This window comes from Petromyzon marinus, unplaced genomic scaffold (assembly GCF_048934315.1).
Source record: "Petromyzon marinus isolate PM22_M1 ecotype Great Lakes invasive population unplaced genomic scaffold, UKy_Petmar_22M1.pri1.0 PM_G_Scaffold_97, whole genome shotgun sequence".
In the NCBI taxonomy this organism is placed as follows: Eukaryota; Metazoa; Chordata; class Hyperoartia; order Petromyzontiformes; family Petromyzontidae; genus Petromyzon; species Petromyzon marinus.
Window position 1 is genome coordinate 31,255 of NW_027423054.1, and position 19,876 is coordinate 51,130.

The 19,876-nt window shown below is 48.6% G+C and overlaps 1 protein-coding gene across 5 annotated transcripts; it reads left to right on the top strand.

Annotated features, from left to right (window-relative positions):
- Positions 1-8,237: 8,237 nt before the first annotated feature.
- On the top strand, positions 8,238-17,957 carry LOC142922454 (potassium voltage-gated channel subfamily A member 3-like). 5 transcript variants are annotated; one of them, XM_076063253.1, is made up of 3 exons: positions 8,238-8,336; positions 8,653-8,721; positions 15,751-17,957. In XM_076063253.1, the coding sequence occupies exon 3, from the start codon at positions 15,773-15,775 to the stop codon at positions 17,159-17,161; it is 1,389 nt and encodes a 462-aa protein (XP_075919368.1). In that variant the 5' UTR covers positions 8,238-8,336; positions 8,653-8,721; positions 15,751-15,772; the 3' UTR covers positions 17,162-17,957. The 5 variants fall into 5 exon arrangements, with proteins under 5 accessions (XP_075919368.1, XP_075919371.1, XP_075919369.1 ...); XM_076063256.1 differs by having other exon boundaries at positions 15,768-17,957; XM_076063254.1 differs by having other exon boundaries at positions 8,274-8,336; positions 8,656-8,721.
- The last annotated feature ends 1,919 nt before the right edge of the window (positions 17,958-19,876 follow it).

Below are 19,876 nucleotides of genomic sequence, written 5' to 3' on the forward strand. Positions count from 1 at the left end.
GGGAAGGCGTTTGCACAGTCACCACATCTTAAAGTACACCAGAGAACACACACGGAAGAGAAACCCTTCAAGTGCAGTGTGTGCGTGAAGGCGTTTGTACAGTCATCTGCTCTTGTAAAACACCAGAGAACACACACAGGAGAGAAACCCTTCAAGTGCAGTGTGTGCGGGAAGGCATTTGCACATTCATCAAATCTTCAAGTACACCAGAGAACACAGAAGCATCAGAAGATCCACAAGGAGTGGAGTCTGAAATCAGCTTGTGAAAGTCAAAGTGCCGCAATGAGCCCATCCCTCATGAAACAAGAACCAGACGAAAATCCCAGCTTAGACACTTTTAAGGTATAAAGGTGAAATATGAAGAGGTGAAGCTGAAATATGAAGAGGTGAAGGTGAAATGTGAAGAAGTGATAAGCGAAGAAGTGAAGGTAAAATGTGAAGATGAAGATTCAACTCCAAAATGGGACCTTCACATCGTGAAGCAGGAGGAGAATTCTGACTGTGAGTCAGAGTGAGGCAACTCCCAGCAGTTTGTGGAAGTGGAGGTGTGGGTGGACTTGCTCCTAGACAATACAAAGTCAAGTGGAGACCCGGTAGATGTGTAAGCTTGAGACGATGTCGCTACAATAGATGCACCTTTGTCACAGGCCTTTAATGACAAGAATGCAAAGTTGAACACTTTGTGGGCCCGTGGGTTGGGTAGATCTTTAACCAGGAGCGAGAGACAATAAGCCCCCAAGCATTCACTATGTTATCATAATAATTGCTTTTACATGGTGCTTGCTTAATCGCCTCAGCAACTCGGAGTTTTGTATCTCAAACGCTTGAGCATCCCCAAGTAGCAGCTGCCCCTGTGTGGCACAAAGTGGTGGCCCTGCACTGGCCTGCATGTGGACAAGAGCCTGTCAGTAGGGGGCGATGATTGATGTGTCATCTCAGTTGTGTAGTTTGTAGGTAATGTTTAGAATTTGCTAAATTTTCACTCACACGCCAGCATGCAATGGCCTACTCGTTTTGAATGACACAACAGTATGTTTGACATACACTGTGAAGCAGACTGTGCAGCTTTTTTTTAAAAGCTTCTTGTTAATACGATGTAACGTGATGCAGTATATTTCACTGCAGTAATCCAATTTTGTTAATATGCCTGTTAATAATTTAGAATGTATACGTGTCTGATTTTGTGCATATTTGTAACATTTGATCTATAAGGGTCAAACATTGAATAAGTGATGTTAGGACAAAGTGTGTGTGTGTTTGAAAGTAACCTGTACAGAGAACTCAGGTGAGACCCATTGTTCTTGTGATACAGGTCAAATGGTGTTTTTGTGTTCCACGAAGCATCTGGAGCAACGCATTGTCTTTGAAATAGGTAGTACGCTCGGATCATTCATCAGTTACAAGGCATACCACTTAAAAGTTACACGTATAGGAGGAGGTACATTCTCTACAACACGAATTGTAGTTTTGTCTTACGTGTTGACGTAGATTTTGTCTAACTAGGACTAGAAATGTGTCTTGCTGATTGACGTCTGGATGTTCGTACCTATCGGTTGAAGCAAACCCCACTGCTGTTGTTGAGACGCTGTGCACCAATAAGGGTCCAACACATTGACGGCCTTCAGGCCAGGAAAGTCACAACATTTGCACACGAAGGACGCATTCACGCAAGTACCCCATGCTCCGTTTTGAAGTTTTAAAATGAAGCATCTTTGAATTGTGTTGTGTTTTGAATTAGATGATTTTATTTCTTCATTAAAAGCTTGTATCAATTTACATCTGGAAGACTTCATTGAAAAGGACATTTCGTGTGAATTTTCTCTCGTCATTAAGTAGATGGCCTTGCCGGGGGTTCGGTTCAATGCGGACACAAACAGTGTACACACACACAGTGTATACACACACAGTTTATACACACAGTGTATACACACAATGTACACACACACACAATGTACACACAATGCACACACAGTGTACATACAGTGTACGCACACTGTACAGTGTACACACTGTACACAAACAGTGTACACACACACATTGTGTACACACAGAATGTACACACAGTGTACACACACACAGCGTACACACAGTTTATACACAGTGTACACACACAGTGTATACACAGTGTACACAAACAGTACACAGTGTACACACAGTGTACATACAGTATATACAGTGTACAAACACACAGGGTACACAGTGTATATATACACACAGTGTACACACACAATGTATATATACACACACACAGTGTACACACACACAGTGACACAGCGACACACAGTGACACAGTGTATACACAGTGTACACACACTGACACTGACACACACAGTGACACACACAATGACATAGTGACACAACAACAACCGCCATTTGCCACTAAGTGGCGGTGACGTCACCACGACGCTTGTGCCAGGCACAGTGACACACACAGTGACACAGTGACACACAGCGACACACAGTGACACACACAGTGTACACATAGTGTACACACACAAGTGTACACGCACAGTGTACACACACGCAGTGTATACACATAGTGTACACACAGTGTACACACACACACAGTGTATACACATAGTGTACACACACAGTGTACATACACACAGTGTACACACACACAGTGTATACACACACAGTGTATACACAATAATGTCCACGTTGTTGCTGAGCTCACCCACCCAAGGGAGGGAGCAATGTAAAATGAATCTAAATCAACTTAGACTTCAACTCTGTGACGTCACCAGTCTGCATTACCTCATCGGCGTGAAACGCCAGGGGGAGGTGTACCTCGCTAGTGACGTCAGGTCACCAAGGTATTCATCCCGACCCCCGTCCACCGCGCTCTAGAGCGTGACGTCACCTCCGCCTGGGTCACTTCTGATATCGTTCCAGTGGCAACCCTTATTTGGGCAAAGCTACGCCCAGTGACTGGTGTCTCATTAACATAATGTGTCCGTTAAAGCCGTCGCGAGTTTATTGCGACAGGTTCAGCGCCCACGCCCCCATCCCTCGACATATGGGCAGGCCTCATTAACATAATTTATTCAGTTACAGAGCCGCTTTTGGGAGGGAAGTGACGTCATACTACTTCCTGCTGTCGCGAGGCAACAGGAAGCTGCCGTGTGCGCGCTTGCACTGAAATCCGAGGTGAGAAATTCTCATCGTTGTGGTGGTGGTGGTCGTTGTGGTGGTGGTTGTTGTTTACCAAGGTAGAGCCTCGCTCTCTCTCGTAGGGATGTCAGTTGAGTAGCAGCGAGCATGGGAATCGATGTCCAGGTTGGAACTTTACAACGCGGGGCCTAACCACGCGGGGCCTTGCCTCCTGCCCTCGCCTGATTGCATTCACTTTAATTATCTCGCTTAAGTTTAATTTGTCTTCACCCGGCTCGCCACTTTGTAACTTTGTTTTATTGTAAATATTCACGCAGTTTTTATTTTTTTCACCAGGCCAAGCCCGCTTGAGCTGCTATACCGCTCTTGTTATCAGAAGCGACCTGCCCACAACAACACAAGGTGAGGCTTTGTCAACGTGTGTGAATGTTTTGACTTAAAACTTTGGTGACTGCAGGAATTAATATTCTTGGTTCTTTCGGTAAAGTCACATAGATAGAAAATTAAATGAAAATAACAGATTATAAATTAAATGAAAAATAAAAAAATTGAAAATAAAGCAAAAAACCCACGACGTTTCGATCGCAACACAAGTGGTCTTTATCTTATTGAATTTAATCTGTTATTTTTATTTTCTATCTACGTGACTTTACTGAAAGAACCAACAATACGTGTGTTAATGTATCTATCGGTCAAAGACGCTAAGCGCGTGCCGCTGTTGACTCTGAATGTGTGGAGGGGAACACCTTCACCACGGGGAGAGAGAGACAGACACACGGATAGCCTCGGCTATGTTGATTGATCCTCGATTCATTACTTGGTGGAGTGAGGAAGAATTAATGTTGAGCAGATGAAGGTGGCCAGGCATGGTGCTGGTCACACCGCCACCTGTTTACTCATGGCAGTGTGTGACAGTGTCAAGTTTGTGTTTGCAGTAAAGTCTATTAACTCTATTGAACACGGAGGTTATATCAAAACAATAGTTTATTTTTGTTTTCCGCTGGAACTCTTTATAAGAATGGAAACAGGAGGTGAATACAGCACACACATGCAGCTGAAGTCGGAACTGTTCATCCCCAGCATTCAAGGACATATGAGCCTGAATTCACACCTGAGTTGCAATTGAACGTTAATTAATGCATTTCTGCACAACAGAAATAGTATTTTTTTCAACACCCTTTGCTATGTCAGCCGAATTTAGCTTTCATAAATATTCCTTTGTAGTCAGACAGCCGAAATTGTGTGCTCGGAGTTTTGGGTTAACATTCATTTTGCAGATATGAGGACTTCCAGGCATATTAATGACATTTGCCCTCTCATTGTGTGCCATAGCAGCCCGTGGAGAGAAACCCTTCAGGTGCACTCTGTGCGTGAAGGCGTTTGCAGATTCATCAAATCTGATGAATTTGGGAAACTTTTTCACTACATCATGAATATATTAATAAGTATAGACGTGTAAGTCACGTGTGCATTCCTCTGTGCCTGACGTGTAGATGGTGTGGATATTCTTTTTTTCTGTCTGCAGCTGACGCTTCTTCTGCAGAATTGGTCTGATGGAGCAAAGGCACTCAGCGCAGCTCGGTACGACAAGTCAACAATGCGACCAGCGTGCATACAGCACGGACCGGACTGGAAATTTGACACGGCACCAGAGAACTCGCACAGGAGAGAAACCCTTCAAATGTACTGTGTGTAACAAGGCATTTGCATGGCCATCAGTTTTTAAGAACCACCAGAGAACACACACGGGAGAGAAACCCTTCAAGTGCAGTGTTTGTGGGAAGGCATTTTCAGATTTATCTACTCTTAGAAAACACCAGAGAATACACACGGGAGAGAAACCCTTCAAGTGCAGTGTGTGCGGGATGGCGGTTACACGGTCATTTGCTCTTAAAAAACACCAGAGAACACACACAGGAGAGAAACCCTTCAAGTGCAGTGTGTGCGTGAAGGCATTTGCACAGTCATCTGATCTTGTAAAACACCAGAGAACACACACGGGAGAGAAACCCTTCAGGTGCACGATGTGCGGGATGGCGTTTACACAGTCATATAATCTCGTATTACACCAGAGAACACACACGGGAGAGAAACCCTTCAAGTGCAGTGTTTGTGGGAAGGCATTTTCACGGTCATCTGCTCTTAAAAAACACCAGAGAACACACACAGAAGAGAAACCCTTCAAGTGCAGTGTGTGTGGGAAGACAGTTTCAGATTCATCTGCTTTTAAAACACCAGAGAACACATACAGAAGAGAAATCCTTCAAGTGCAGTGTGTGTGGGAAGGCATTTGCACGTTCATCAAATCTTCAAGTACACCAGAGAACACAGAAGCATCAGAAGATCCACAAGGAGTGGAGTCTGAAATCAGCTTGTGAAAGTCAAAGTTCCGCAATGAACCCATCCCTCGTGAATCACGAACCGGACGAATATCCCAGCTTGGACACTTTTAAAGGTATCGAGGTGAAATATGAAGAGGTGAAGGTGAAATGTGAAGAAGTGATGGTGAAGAGGGAAGAAGTGATGAGCGAAGAAGTGAAGGTAAAATGTGAAGATGAAGATTCAACTCCAAAATGGGACCTTCACATCGTAAAGCAGGAGGAGAATTCTGACTGAGGTAGAGCGAGGCAACTCCCAGCAGTTTGTGGAAGTGGAGGTGTGGGTGGACTTCCTAGACAATACAAAGTCAAGTGGAGACCCGGTAGATGTGTAAGCCAGAGACGATGTCGCTACAATAGATGCACCTTTGTCACAGGCCTTTAATGACAAGAACGTGAAGTTGGACACTCAGTTCCTAGGTTCAACCTGCAGAGTAAGAGCGGCCAGTCTTTGTGGGCCCGTGGGTTGGGTAGATCTCTCACCAGGAGCGAGAGACAATAAGCCCCCAAGCATTCACTATGTTATAATAATTGCAGTTACACGGTGCTTGCTTAACCGCCTCAGCAACTCGGAGTTTTGTATCTCGTCTGAAGCACTCGAAGAGCATCCCCAAGTAGCAGCTGCACCTGTGTGGCACAAGGTGGTGGTCCTACACCAGCCTGCATGTGGACAAGAGCCTGTCAGGGGGCGATGATTGATGCGTAATTTCAGTTGTGTAGTTTGTAGGTAATCTTGATTCATAGCTTTCGTGACTGCAGGAATCCACACTCTTGAGTTATTTCGGTAAAGTCACCACGTGGGTAGAAACATAACAGATGACGGCGTTTAGATCACAACACGAGCAATCGTCATCAGGTGGGACAACCACAGCAAGAGAAACTGCTGAAGTAGTAGGCGCCTACTCCAGCAGTTTCCTCTTATTGCTGCTGTGCTTGTCCCACCTGATGACGATTGCTTGTGTTGCCATTGAAACGCCGTGATCTATTATTTGTAGCGTAATGTTTAGAATTTGATACATTTTGACCCAGACGCCAGCATGCAACGGCCTACTCGTTTTGAATGACGCAACAATAGTACGTTGTACATACACTGTTAAGAAGACAGTGCGTATTTGTAAAATAACTTCTTGTTAATACGATGTAACGTGATGCAGTCAATTTCGCTGCAGTAATTCAATGTTGCTAATATGCCCGTCAATGATTTATAATGAATACTTGTCTGATTGTGCATTTAACATTTTATCTGAGGGTCACACATTGAATAAGTGATGTTAGGACAAAGTGTGTGTGTGTTTGGAAGTAACCTGTACAGAGGACTCAGGTGAGACCCGTTGTTCTTGTGATACAGGTCAAAGGGTACTTTCGTGTTTCACGAAGCGTCTGCCTCTGGAGCAACTCATTATCTTTGAAATAGGGAGCACGCTCGGATCATTCACCAGTTACAAGGCATACCACTTGAAAGTTACACGTATAGGAGGAGGTACATTCTCTACAACACGAATTGTAGTTTTGTCTTACGTGTTGACGTAGATTTTGTCTAACTGGGACTAGAAATGCTCCTTGCTGATTCACGTCTGGATGTTCGTTACCTATCTGTTGAAGCAAACCCCACTGCTGTTGTTGAGACGCTGTGCACCAATAAGGGTCCAACACATTTACGGCCTTCAGGCCAGGAAAGTCACAACATTTGCACACGAAGGACGCATTCACGCAAGTACTCCATGCTCCGTTTTGAAGTTTTAAAATGAAACATCTTTGAATTGTGTTGTGTTTTGCATTAGATGATTTTATTTCTTCATTAAAAGCTTGTATCAATTTACATCTGGAAGACTTCATTGAAAAGGACATTTCGCGTTAATTTTCTCTCGTCATTAAGCAGATGGCCTTGCCGGGGGTTCGGTTCAATGCGGACACAAACAGTGTACACACACACAGTGTACATACAGTGTACACACACACAGTGTACACACAGTGTACACCCACAATGTGCACACAGTGTACACACACACTGTACAAACAGTGTACACAGTGTACACACACAGTGTACACACACAGTACACACACACATGTACACACAGTGTACACAAACAGTGTACACACACAGTATACACAGTGTATACACACAGTGTATACACACAGTGTACACACAGTGTACACACAATGTACACACACATTGAACACACAGTGTACACAAATAGTACACACAGTGTACACACAGTGTACATACAGTATATACACAGTGTACACACACAGAGTACACACACAGTATATACACACAGTGTACACACACAGTGACACAGCGACACAGTGACACAGTGTATACACATAGTGTACACACACACAGTGTACACACACACAGTGTATACACAATAATGTCCACGTTGTTGTTGAGCTCACACACCCAATCTAAATCAACTTAAACTCCAACTCTGTGACGTCACCACTCTGCATTACCTCATCGGTGTGAAACGCCAGGGTGAGGTGTACCTCGTTAGTGACGTCATGTCACCAGGTTATTCAGCCCTCCCCCGTCCACCGCGCACTTGAGCGTGACGTCACCTCCGCTTGGGTCACTGCCGATATCGTTCCAGTGGCAATCCTTATTTGGGCACAGCTGCGCCCAGTGACTGGTGGCTCATTAACATAATGTGTCCGTTAAAGCCGTCGCGAGTTTATTGCGACAGGTTCAGCGCCCACGCCCCCATCTCTCGACATATGGGCCGGCCTCATTAACATAATTTATACAGTAACAGCCGCTCTTGGGAGGGAAGTGACGTCATACTAGTTCCTGCAGTTGCGAGGCAACAGGAAGCTGCCGTGTGCGCGCTTGCACTGAAATCCGAGGTGAGAAATTCTCATCGTTGTGGTTGTGGTGGTCGTTGTGGTGGTGGTTGTGGTGGTGGTTGTTGTTGTTTACCAAGGTAGAGCCTCGCTCTCTCTCGTAGGGATGTCAGTTGAGTAGCAGCGAGCATGGGAATCGATGTCCAGGTTGGAACTTTACAACGCGGGGCCTAGCCACGCGGGGCCTTGCCTCCTGCCCTCGCCTGATTGCATTCACTTTAATTATCTCGCTTAAGTTTAATTTGTCTTCACCCGGCTCGCCACTTTGTAACTTTGTTTTATTGTAAATATTCACGCAGTTTTTATTTTCTTTTGTTAGCAGGCCAAGCCCGCTTGAGCTGCTATACCGCTCTTGTTATCAGAAGCGACCTGCCCACAACAACACAAGGTGAGGCTTTGTCAACGTGTGTGAATGTTTTTACTTAAAACTTTGGTGACTGCAGGAATTAATATTCTTGGTTCTTTCGGTAAAGTCACGTAGATAGAAAATAAAATAAAATAAAAGATAATAAATTTAATGAAAAATAAAAAAATTAAAAATGAAGCAATAAACCCACGACGTTTCGATCGCAACACAAGTGGTCTTTATCTTATTGAATTTAATCTGTTATTTTTATTTTCTATCTACGTGACTTTACTGAAAGAACCAACAATATGTGCGTCAATGTCTATTGGTCAAAGACGCTAAGCGCGTGCCGCTGTTGACTCTGAATGTGTGGAGGGGAACACCTTCACCACGGGGAGAGAGAGACAGAGACACGGGTAGCCTCGACTATGTTGATTGATCCTCGATTCATTATTTGGTGGCGTGAGGAAGAATTAATGCTGAGCAGATGAAGGTGGCCAGGCATGGTTCTGGTCACACCACCACCTGTTTACCCATGGCAGTGTGTGACAGTGTCAAGTTTGTGTTTGCAGTAAAGTATATTAACTCTGTTGAACACGGAGGTTATATCAAAACAATAGTTTATTTTTGTTTTCCTATGAAACTCTTTATAAGAATGGAGTCAGCACACACATTCAGCTGAAGTCGGATCTGTTCATCCCAGCATTCAAGGACATCTGAGCCTGGATTCACACCTCTAAGTTGCGATTGAATGTTAATTAATGCATTTCTGCATAACACAAATAGTGTTGTTTTCAACACCCTTTGCTATGTCAGCTGAATTTAGTGATGTTGGTGGTGGTGGTGCTGATGGTGATGTTGGTGGTGCTGGTGATGTTGGTGGTGATGTTGGTGGTGGTGATGTTGGTAGTGGTGATGTTGGTCGTGGTGGTGGTGGTGATGTTGTTGGTGGTGATGTTGGTGCTGATGGTGATGTTGGTGGTGATGTTGGTGGTGGTGGTCATTGTGATGTTGGTGGTGGTGATGTTGGTGGTGGTGATGTTGGTGGTGGTGGTGATGGTGGTGATGTTGGTGGTGGTGGTGGTGGTGATGTTGGTGGTGGTGATAATGTTGGTGGTGGTGATGTTAGAGGTGGTGATGGTGGTGGTGATGTTGGTGGTGGTGGTGGTGATGTTGGTGGTGATGATGTTGGTGGTGGTGATGTTGGTGGTGGTGATGTTGGTGGTGGTGATGGTGGTGATGTTGGTGGTGGTGATGGTGGTGGTGGTGATGTTGGTGGTGGTGATGTTGGTGGTGGTGATGTTGTGGTGGTGATGTTGGTGGTGGTGGTGGTGGTGATGTTGGTGGTGGTGATGGTGGTGGTGGTGATGTTGGTGGTGGTGATGTTGGTGGTGGTGGTGGTGGTGATGTTGGTGGTGGTGGTGATGTTGGTGGTGGTGGTGGTGATGTTGGTGGTGGTGGTGATGTTGGTGGTGGTGATGTTGGTGGTGATGTTGGTGGTGGTGGGGATGTTAGTGATGGTGATGTTGGTGGTGGTGGTGATGTTGGTGGTGATGTTAGTGGTGGTGGTGATGTTGGTGGTGGTGGGGATGTTGGTGGTGGTGATGTTGGTGGTGGTGGTGGTGATGTTGGTGGTGGTGATGTTGGTGCTGATGGTGATGTTGGTGGTGGTGATGTTGGTGGTGGTGGTCATGGTTATTTTGGTGGTGGTGGTGATGGTGGTGGTGGTGATGTTGGTGGTGGTGATGGTGGTGATGTTGGTGGTGGTGGTGATGTTGGTGGTGGTGGTGATGTTGGTGGTGATGTTGGTGGTGGTGATGTTGGTGATGGTGGTGTTGGTGATGTTGGTGGTGATGGTGGTGGTGGTGATGGTGGTGATGGTGATGTTCATGGTGGTGGTGATGGTGGTGGTGATGTTGGTGGTGGTGAGGGTGATGTTTGTGGTGGTGATGGTGATGTTGGTGGTGGTGATGGTGGTGGTGATGTTGGTGGTGGTGATGGTGGTGGTGGTGATGTTGGTGGTGGTGATGTTGGTGGTGGTGGTGGTGATGTTGGTGGTGGTGGTGATGTTGGTGGTGGTGGTGGTGGTGATGTTGGTGGTGGTGGTGATGTTGGTGGTGGTGATGTTGGTGGTGATGTTGGTGGTGGTGGGGATGTTAGTGATGGTGATGTTGGTGGTGGTGGTGATGTTGGTGGTGATGTTAGTGGTGGTGGTGATGTTGGTGGTGGTGGGGATGTTGGTGGTGGTGATGTTGGTGGTGATGTTGGTGGTGGTGGTGGTGATGTTGGTGGTGGTGATGTTGGTGCTGATGGTGATGTTGGTGGTGGTGATGTTGGTGGTGGTGGTCATGGTTATTTTGGTGGTGGTGGTGATGGTGGTGGTGGTGATGTTGGTGGTGGTGATGGTGGTGATGTTGGTGGTGGTGGTGATGTTGGTGGTGATGTTGGTGGTGATGTTGGTGGTGGTGATGTTGGTGATGGTGGTGTTGGTGATGTTGGTGGTGATGGTGGTGGTGGTGATGGTGGTGATGGTGATGTTCATGGTGGTGGTGATGGTGATGTTGGTGGTGGTGATGGTGATGTTTGTGGTGGTGATGGTGATGTTGGTGGTGGTGATGGTGGTGGTGGTGATGGTGGTGGTGGTGGTGATGTTGATGTTGGTGGTGGTGGTGATGGTGGTGGTGGTGATGGTGTTGGTGGTGGTGATGTTGGTGATGTTGGTGGTGGTGATGTTGGTGGTGGTGTTGGTGGTGGTGGTGATGTTGGTGGTGGTGATGTTGGTGGTGGTCGTGATGTTGGTGGTGGTCGTGATGTTGGTGGTGGTGATGTTGGTGGTGGTGATGTTGGTGGTGGTGGGGATGTTGGTGGTGGTGATGTTGGTGGTGGTGATGTTGGTGGTGGTGATGTTGGTGGTGGTGATGTTGGTGGTGGTGGTGATGTTGGTGGTGGTGGTGATGTTGGTGGTGGTGGGGATGTTAGTGGTGGTGATGTTGGTGGTGGTCGTGATGTTGGTGGTGGTGATGTTGGTGGTGGTGATGTTGGTGGTGGTGGGGATGTTGGTGGTGGTGATGTTGGTGGTGATGTTGGTGGTGGTGATGTTGGTGGTGGTGGTGATGTTGGTGGTGGTGATGTTGGTGATGGTGGTGTTGGTGATGTTGGTGGTGATGGTGGTGGTGGTGATGGTGGTGATGGTGATGTTCATGGTGGTGGTGATGGTGGTGGTGATGTTGGTGGTGGTGATGGTGATGTTTGTGGTGGTGATGGTGATGTTGGTGGTGGTGATGGTGGTGGTGGTGATGGTGGTGGTGGTGATGTTGATGTTGGTGGTGGTGGTGATGGTGGTGTTGGTGGTGGTGATGTTGGTGATGTTGGTGGTGGTGATGTTGGTGGTGGTGTTGGTGGTGGTGGTGATGTTGGTGGTGGTGGGGATGTTAGTGGTGGTGATGTTGGTGGTGGTCGTGATGTTGGTGGTGGTGATGTTGGTGGTGGTGATGTTGGTGGGGATGTTGGTGGTGGTGATGTTGGTGGTGATGTTGGTGGTGGTGATGTTGGTGGTGGTGATGTTGGTGGTGGTGATGTTGGTGGTGGTGGTGATGTTGGTGGTGGTGGGGATGTTAGTGGTGGTGATGTTGGTGGTGGTCGTGATGTTGGTGGTGGTGATGTTGGTGGTGATGTTGGTGGTGGTGGGGATGTTGGTGGTGGTGATGTTGGTGGTGATGTTGGTGGTGGTGATGTTGGTGGTTGTGGTGATGTTGGTGGTGGTGATGAGGTTGGTGGTGGTGGTGATGTTGGTGGTGGTGATGGTGGTGGTTGTGATGTTGGTGGTAGTGATGTTGGTGGTGGTGATGTTGGTGGTGATGTTGGTGGTGGTGATGTTGGTGGTGATGTTGGTGGTGATGGTGATGTTGGTGGTGATGTTGGTGGTGGTGGTGATGGTGATGTTGGTGGTGCTGGTGATGTTGGTGGTGGTGGTGATGTTGGTGATAGTGATGTTGGTGGTGGTGGTGGTGATGTTGGTGCTGATGGTGATGTTGGTGGTGGTGATGTTGGTGGTGGTGGTCATGGTGATGTTGGTGGTGGTGGTGGTGGTGATGGTGGTGATGTTGGTGGTGGTGGGGATGTTAGTGGTGGTGATGTTGGTGGTGGTCGTGATGTTGGTGGTGGTGATGTTGGTGGTGGTGATGTTGGTGGGGATGTTGGTGGTGGTGATGTTGGTGGTGATGTTGGTGGTGGTGATGTTGGTGGTGGTGATGTTGGTGGTGGTGATGTTGGTGGTGGTGGTGATGTTGGTGGTGGTGGGGATGTTAGTGGTGGTGATGTTGGTGGTGGTCGTGATGTTGGTGGTGGTGATGTTGGTGGTGATGTTGGTGGTGGTGGGGATGTTGGTGGTGGTGATGTTGGTGGTGATGTTGGTGGTGGTGATGTTGGTGGTTGTGGTGATGTTGGTGGTGGTGATGAGGTTGGTGGTGGTGGTGATGTTGGTGGTGGTGATGGTGGTGGTTGTGATGTTGGTGGTAGTGATGTTGGTGGTGGTGATGTTGGTGGTGATGTTGGTGGTGGTGATGTTGGTGGTGATGTTGGTGGTGATGGTGATGTTGGTGGTGATGTTGGTGGTGGTGGTGATGGTGATGTTGGTGGTGCTGGTGATGTTGGTGGTGGTGGTGATGTTGGTGATAGTGATGTTGGTGGTGGTGGTGGTGATGTTGGTGCTGATGGTGATGTTGGTGGTGGTGATGTTGGTGGTGGTGGTCATGGTGATGTTGGTGGTGGTGGTGGTGGTGATGGTGGTGGTGGTGATGTTGGTGGTGGTGATGTTGATGGTGGTGATGTTGGTGGTGGTGATGTTGGTGGTGGTGGTGATGGTGGTGATGTTGGTGGTGGTGATGTTGGTGGTGGTGATAATGATGGTGGTGGTGGTGATGTTAGTGGTGGTGATGGGGGTGGTGGTGGTGATGTTGGTGGTGATGATGTTGGTGGTGGTGATGTTGGTGGTGGTGATGTTGGTGGTGGTGATGTTGGTGGTGGTGATGTTGGTGGTGGTGATTGTGGTGGTGGTGGTGATGGTGATGTTGGTGGTGATGTTGGTGGTGGTGATGTTGGTGGTGGTGATGTTGGCAGTGGTGGGGATGTTGGTGGTGGTGATGTTGGTGGTGGTGGTGATGGTGGTGATGTTGGTGGTGATGTTGGTGGTGGTGATAATGATGGTGGTGGTGGTGATGTTAGTGGTGGTGATGGTGGTGGTGATGTTGGTGGTGGTGGTGATGTTGGTGGTGATGATGTTGGTGGTGGTGATGTTGGTGGTGGTGATGTTGGTGGTGGTGATGGTGATGTTGGTGGTGGTGATGTTGGTGGTGGTGATGTTGGTGGTGATGGTGGTGGTGATGGTGATGTTGGTGGTGATGTTGGTGGTGGTGATGTTGGTGGTGGTGATGTTGGCAGTGGTGGGGATGTTGGTGGTGGTGATGTTGGTAGTGGTGATGTTGTTGGTGGTAATGGTGATGTTGGTGGTGATGTTGGTGGTGATGATGGTGGTGGTGGTGATGATTGATGATGTTGGTGGTGGTGGTGGGAATGTTGGTGGTGATGATGTTGGTGGTGGTGATGATGTTGGTTGGTGGTGGTCGTGATGTTGATGTTGGTGGTGGTGGTGGGGATGTCGGGTGGGACAGAACAGGGCAAGGTTCCTATATAATTGGCCACTGATGTTATCCATTGCCGGGAGTTGAACTCAGGTGGATGGGGTCATGGCTCAGTGTTCTAACCACTGCACCGCTGCTTCATCCACGTTACAGACTTGAGTCTCAGCAGCTGCTGAGGAGGCCCACTGAGCTTAGTGCAGCTCTGTTGCAAAGACGACCGCAGCCCAAGGCCACCGCCTGTTGCAGGACATTGCAAGTGTGTAGAGATGCGCCTGCTGACAACAGCAAAAACAACTTACTTCCACGAAATAGTTTAAACGTTAAATTTTGATTTAAAGCTTTCGTGACTGCAGTGATTCATATTCTTAGCTCTTTTGGTAAAGTCACGTTGAAGGGAAACAATAAAATAATACAATATATAAAACATATAGGAATAGGTTTTACCCTTTTAACTGGCACAAAAAACTGACACCTTTATTCAAAGCATCATGTTTGCAATAACCACAACACAAGCAGTCAAAATGCAAACAAAAAAGACAACTCTGATAATAATATCCACTGTCCTTGAATTTTGGCGTCTTCTGGTCCAACACCAGTGGAGACTAGGCTCTAAGAAAAGCCGTCTCGGGTGTGGACCAGAAGACGTCAAAATTCAAGGAAAGTGCCAATATTATTATCAGAGTTGTCTTTTTTGTTTGCATTTTGACTGCTTGTGTTGTGGTTATTGCAAACATGATGCCTTGAATAAAGGTGTCAGTTTTTGTGCCAGTTAAAAGGGTAAAACCTATTCCTATATCTTGTTACTGGCAAAGGAGGTCTCATAATATATATGAAACTATTATTTTATTGTGTCTCCTTCAACGTGACTTTACCGAAAGAGCTAAGAGTATAGTTTAAACGTTGTTCTCAAGGCTGTGTGATGCACCGAGTCGGAGTGTGACTCTTCCAGTCCGAGTGACAGCCAGAGGAGCGCAGAACGCGCCCGAGAGTCCAACCCAGGGGTGGGCAAATTTCTTGACTCACGGTGCCACCAATGGGTTCTACAATTTGACAAGAGGGTGCCGGGCCAGGAACAGACGGATGGAGTTCTAGATTTGAAGCTTTCGTGACTGCAACGATCCATACTCTTTGGTTCTATTCGGTAAAGTCACGTAGGTAAAAGATAAAATAACAAAAATCACAACGTTTCGGTCCCTTCACCTGATGAAGGCCGCTTGTGTTGTGGCCGAAACGTCGTGATTTTTGTTATTTTATTCTTACCTACGTGACTTTACCGAATGGAACCAAAGAGTATTTACAGCCACTCTTACTTATACGAAACATACAATTTCATTCCTGTGCCGCCGCCGCTGATTTCCCGCGTATATTTTTTTACCCCACGTGGCTTTGTACCCACTGACATTTCTCGCTGTCGAAATCCGCCGCCTGCCAGCCTGACCCCGCCCCCAGACGCCATGGACGAGGCGGCGCCGCTCGAAGCCGGCGCCGGGACGGCAGCGCCGCTGACGCGCGAGGACTGCGGGAGGATCGTCGTTAACGTGTCGGGGCTGCGCTTCGAGACGCGGCTCGAGACGCTCGAGCGGTTCCCGGACACCCTCCTGGGCGACCCCGGCAAGAGGTCGCGCTTCTACGACCCCCTGCGCGACGAGTACTTCCTGGACAGGAACCGGCCGAGCTTCGACGCCATCCTCTGCTACTACCAGTCCGGCGGGCGGCTCAGGCGGCCGGCCAACGTCTCAGTCGACGTGTTCGGCGAGGAGATCGAGTTCTTCGAGCTCAGCGGCGAGGCCGTGGTCAAGTTCCGGGAGGACGAGGGCTTAATCCAGGAGGAGGAGGAGGAGCCGCTGCCATCGGACGAGTTCCAGCGGCGGGTGTGGCTGCTGTTCGAGTACTCCGAGAGTTCCGTCCCGGCCAGGGGAATTGGCATCGTTTCCGTACTGGTCATTCTCATCTCCATCGTCGTATTCTGCCTCGAGACTCTGCCTGAATTCAGGGACGAGAATAGACGGAATTTTCTCCCGGCAAAGGACGTCAACGACACGCGGGTCGAAAGTACGGATCGCAGCCCTTTCACCGATCCATTTTTTATTGTGGAAACCATTTGCATCATTTGGTTTTCCTTTGAGCTGCTGGTGAGGTTTTTGACGTGTCCCAACAAACCAGGATTTTTCAAAAGCGTCATGAACATCATCGACATCGTGGCCATTCTGCCCTTCTTCGTTACCCTCGGCACGGAGATGGCCAAGCGCCGGGGCCGTGGCCAGCAGGCCACGTCGCTGGAGATTTTGAAGGTGATCCGGCTGGTGCGAGTGTTCCGTATATTCAAGATGTCCAGGCACTCCAGGGGCTTGAAGATTCTGGGCCGGACTTTGAAGGCGAGCACGAGAGAGCTGGGCCTGTTCGTGTTTTTCCTCCTCGTCGGCGTCGTCCTCTTCTCCAGCGCCGTCTACTACGCCGAGGCCGACCAACAAAACTCGGAGTTCCGCAGCATCCCCGACGCCTTCTGGTGGGCCGTCGTAACGATGACGACGGTGGGCTACGGCGACATGTGTCCCGTGACCGCGGTGGGCAAGATCGTGGGCTCGCTGTGCGCCGTCGCCGGCGTGCTCACCATCGCCCTCCCCGTGCCCATCATCGTCTCAAACTTCAACTACTTTTACCGCCGCGAGGCGCACGGCGACGAGCGCCTCGCGGACCGCCCGGCGGAAGCCGTCCACGGGCAGGTCCAAATACACGGAGATGCACCACGGTGTGAGCAACGACGCTGCCTTCGAGGTGAAGATGCTCCTGCAAGCCGCTCGACCGCAACTGCGTCGACAAGAGGCGTCGAGGCCGATGTCTGATGCCCCCGCTTTCCAAGTCGTCACGGAATGCCATCGATGTTCTTGGTTCTCTCGGTAAAGTCACCACGTGGAAGGGAAACAATAAAAAAATTAAAATTTTCTTGCTGCGGTTTTCATAACCTGACGACGATTGCTCGTGTCGCGGTCGAAACGTCGTGAGAATTTTATTGTTTTATATATTTTCATTATTTTATTGTTTCTCTTCTACGTGGTGGCGACTTTACCGAAAGAACCAAGAATATGAATCTCTGCAGTCACGAAAGCTTCACATCAAAAAGAAATGCCTTGAGTGAATGTTTCAAACAAGCGACGTAACGCAACTCCTGCTAACGTCCGCGGCGAGTGAAACCGCAGTGGCTTCCTGTCGTGCCGCGTTGCTTTGTGGTGAACGCGTGCCAACATCGCTTACCTGTCACGCCACCGCCCCCTGTCGCTGCGCTTTAACGGTCGAGTGGGAAATTTGAGTGACGTAAAATGAATGTTTTTTTTAAAAATCAACTTCATGTCCGCGAAACGCAAGTGTTTCCGTGTACATGGTTGTCAGTGTGGCGTTATTTTGGAAGGACGTTCGCAGTGAAAACCAAGCCACCCACCCGCCCGCATTTTGCAAGCGCACCATGCAAAGGCTGCCAACGCGAACATTCCTTCCCCTCTGTGGCCACAACGCAGCCGGGTTCACGGCTTACAGTGGGGTGGTCAGTCTTAATGCAGATCTGGGATGAGTTCAATGTCGGCTTTATCACAAACTGCAATGGCTTGTGTAGAGCAATGTCAAATGAAGGTTAATGTTACCCCACGTTTATCCGCTAGGGAATTCATTTCCAACTCGTAACGACGTGGCACTTTGGTTCGTCGTGTTGCCTGCGCTGTGAAGGCAGACGCGATGAGGCGTTGCACTCGCTCGGGGAAACCCGGCCAACCTGAGCTCGAGTCCGATGCACAGTTCACGTGTTTGTGGCGAGTGATACCTGAACGGGTCAGCAATCTGCGCTGGGCAGCGTGGTGAAGTTTGTATAAAACAAGCCTCATGGCCTGCCACGTTCGCACCAAGGCGACAGCTCCCCCCATATTTGAGAATGGTACGAACATCGTCTCTCTAGTCATAGGATAGAAGTCCCCCACCCACCCTCATCTTTGAGAACAGTTTCAACATCTATAGTCTTGGGTTCTTTCAGTAAAGTCACGTAGATTGAAAAATAATTTAAAAAATGAATACAAATGTAGTGCCGTGAATTCACTCGGACGACAACCGCCTTTCTTCCACTGTCACTTTTATTCCATCGTTCCGCACACACAGTAATTCTCCTCTTCGGGCTCCGCCAACTCGGACACTCTGATTCACCTCAGCACCGTCCGCTCATACTCCTCCCACACACAGTGGTTCTCTCTCTATCTCCTCACACACAGTGTCTCCGCTATCTCTTCACACGCAGTGACTTCCTCTATCTCCGCACACACAGTGACTTGTCTGTCTATTCACACACAGTGACTCTATCTATCTCCGCACACACAGTGACTTGCCTGTCTATTCACACACAGTGACTCTATCTATCTATTCACACACAGTGACTATCTATCTCCGCACACACAGTGACTCTATCTATCTCCGCACACACAGTGACTTGCCTGTCTATTCACACACAGTGACTCTATCTATCTCTGCACACACAGTGACTCTATCTGTAACTCTCCCTGTACCTATCTCCGCCGTAACTACCTCTCCGCTAACGCTAACTCTCCCTGTCGCTATTTACTGTCCTTTGGGTTCGGCTCTCAATCTATTCTTCCCTAACATTTGCCAGCTCTCCTCTTCGTATCTCTCCACCTCTCGCCAACAACTGCCCAACAACAACTCAACTCCCCGTTCAAATCACCTAGCGTTTTATCCCCTTTTCAATTAGCCTTAATTAATTGCCACGTGGCTCGCTGGCATTTTCCCACCAGCTCCCACCTGTCCAACGGCCAGACTTCGCGACGCCGTCACTTAACGCTAACAGCCTCTTGACCAATCACAGCCCTCGTGCCATGACTCCTTTAATTACCTCGCTTTGTTTATGCCACCCGTGACTCGACCACCTGCTCGACCTTATGTGACCCACTCTGCTTGTATGTCTGTATGTACTGTATGTGGCCAATTTAATTATGCGTATCGTTTACCCCACTACATCACCCCCACCCCCCCCCCCCGTGATGAAAGAACCTAGCCGTTCCCAGCTACGATATACTCGAATTGGAGTAGTGGAGTGAAGCGGACGGAACGATGAAAACATATATACATAACGCATTCGCAACACATAACCATTTTGTACAACCACACAACGACACGCACACAACACCTTTATACAGAATTCCCAAACCCCCAAAGTCAACGTATTGTATTCCTCCTGAAACGGGTTTCCGCTGCCGGCCCATCTCCCCTGCACGGGACACCCTGCGGTAAGGGAGGGCCTCGCTCGTCTCGCCAACGAGGGGCGCTTCTGGGCTCCACCCTGCACCCATCCCTGTCCCAGCGACACTCCACTGGCGGGGCTGTCCGTCGTTCATGGTCGGGATGGCCATTGGTCCGGATTTGCGGCCGTTCAATCGGCGTCCGGTCGGTAACCCTGCCCAAAAAGGGCGATCCTGCAGGCACACGGGGGGTAGATCTCTGGGACACGCGCACTTGTGACCTCCCCACAGGTTCGTCGGACACATCCAATACAGGCCGCATTCGGA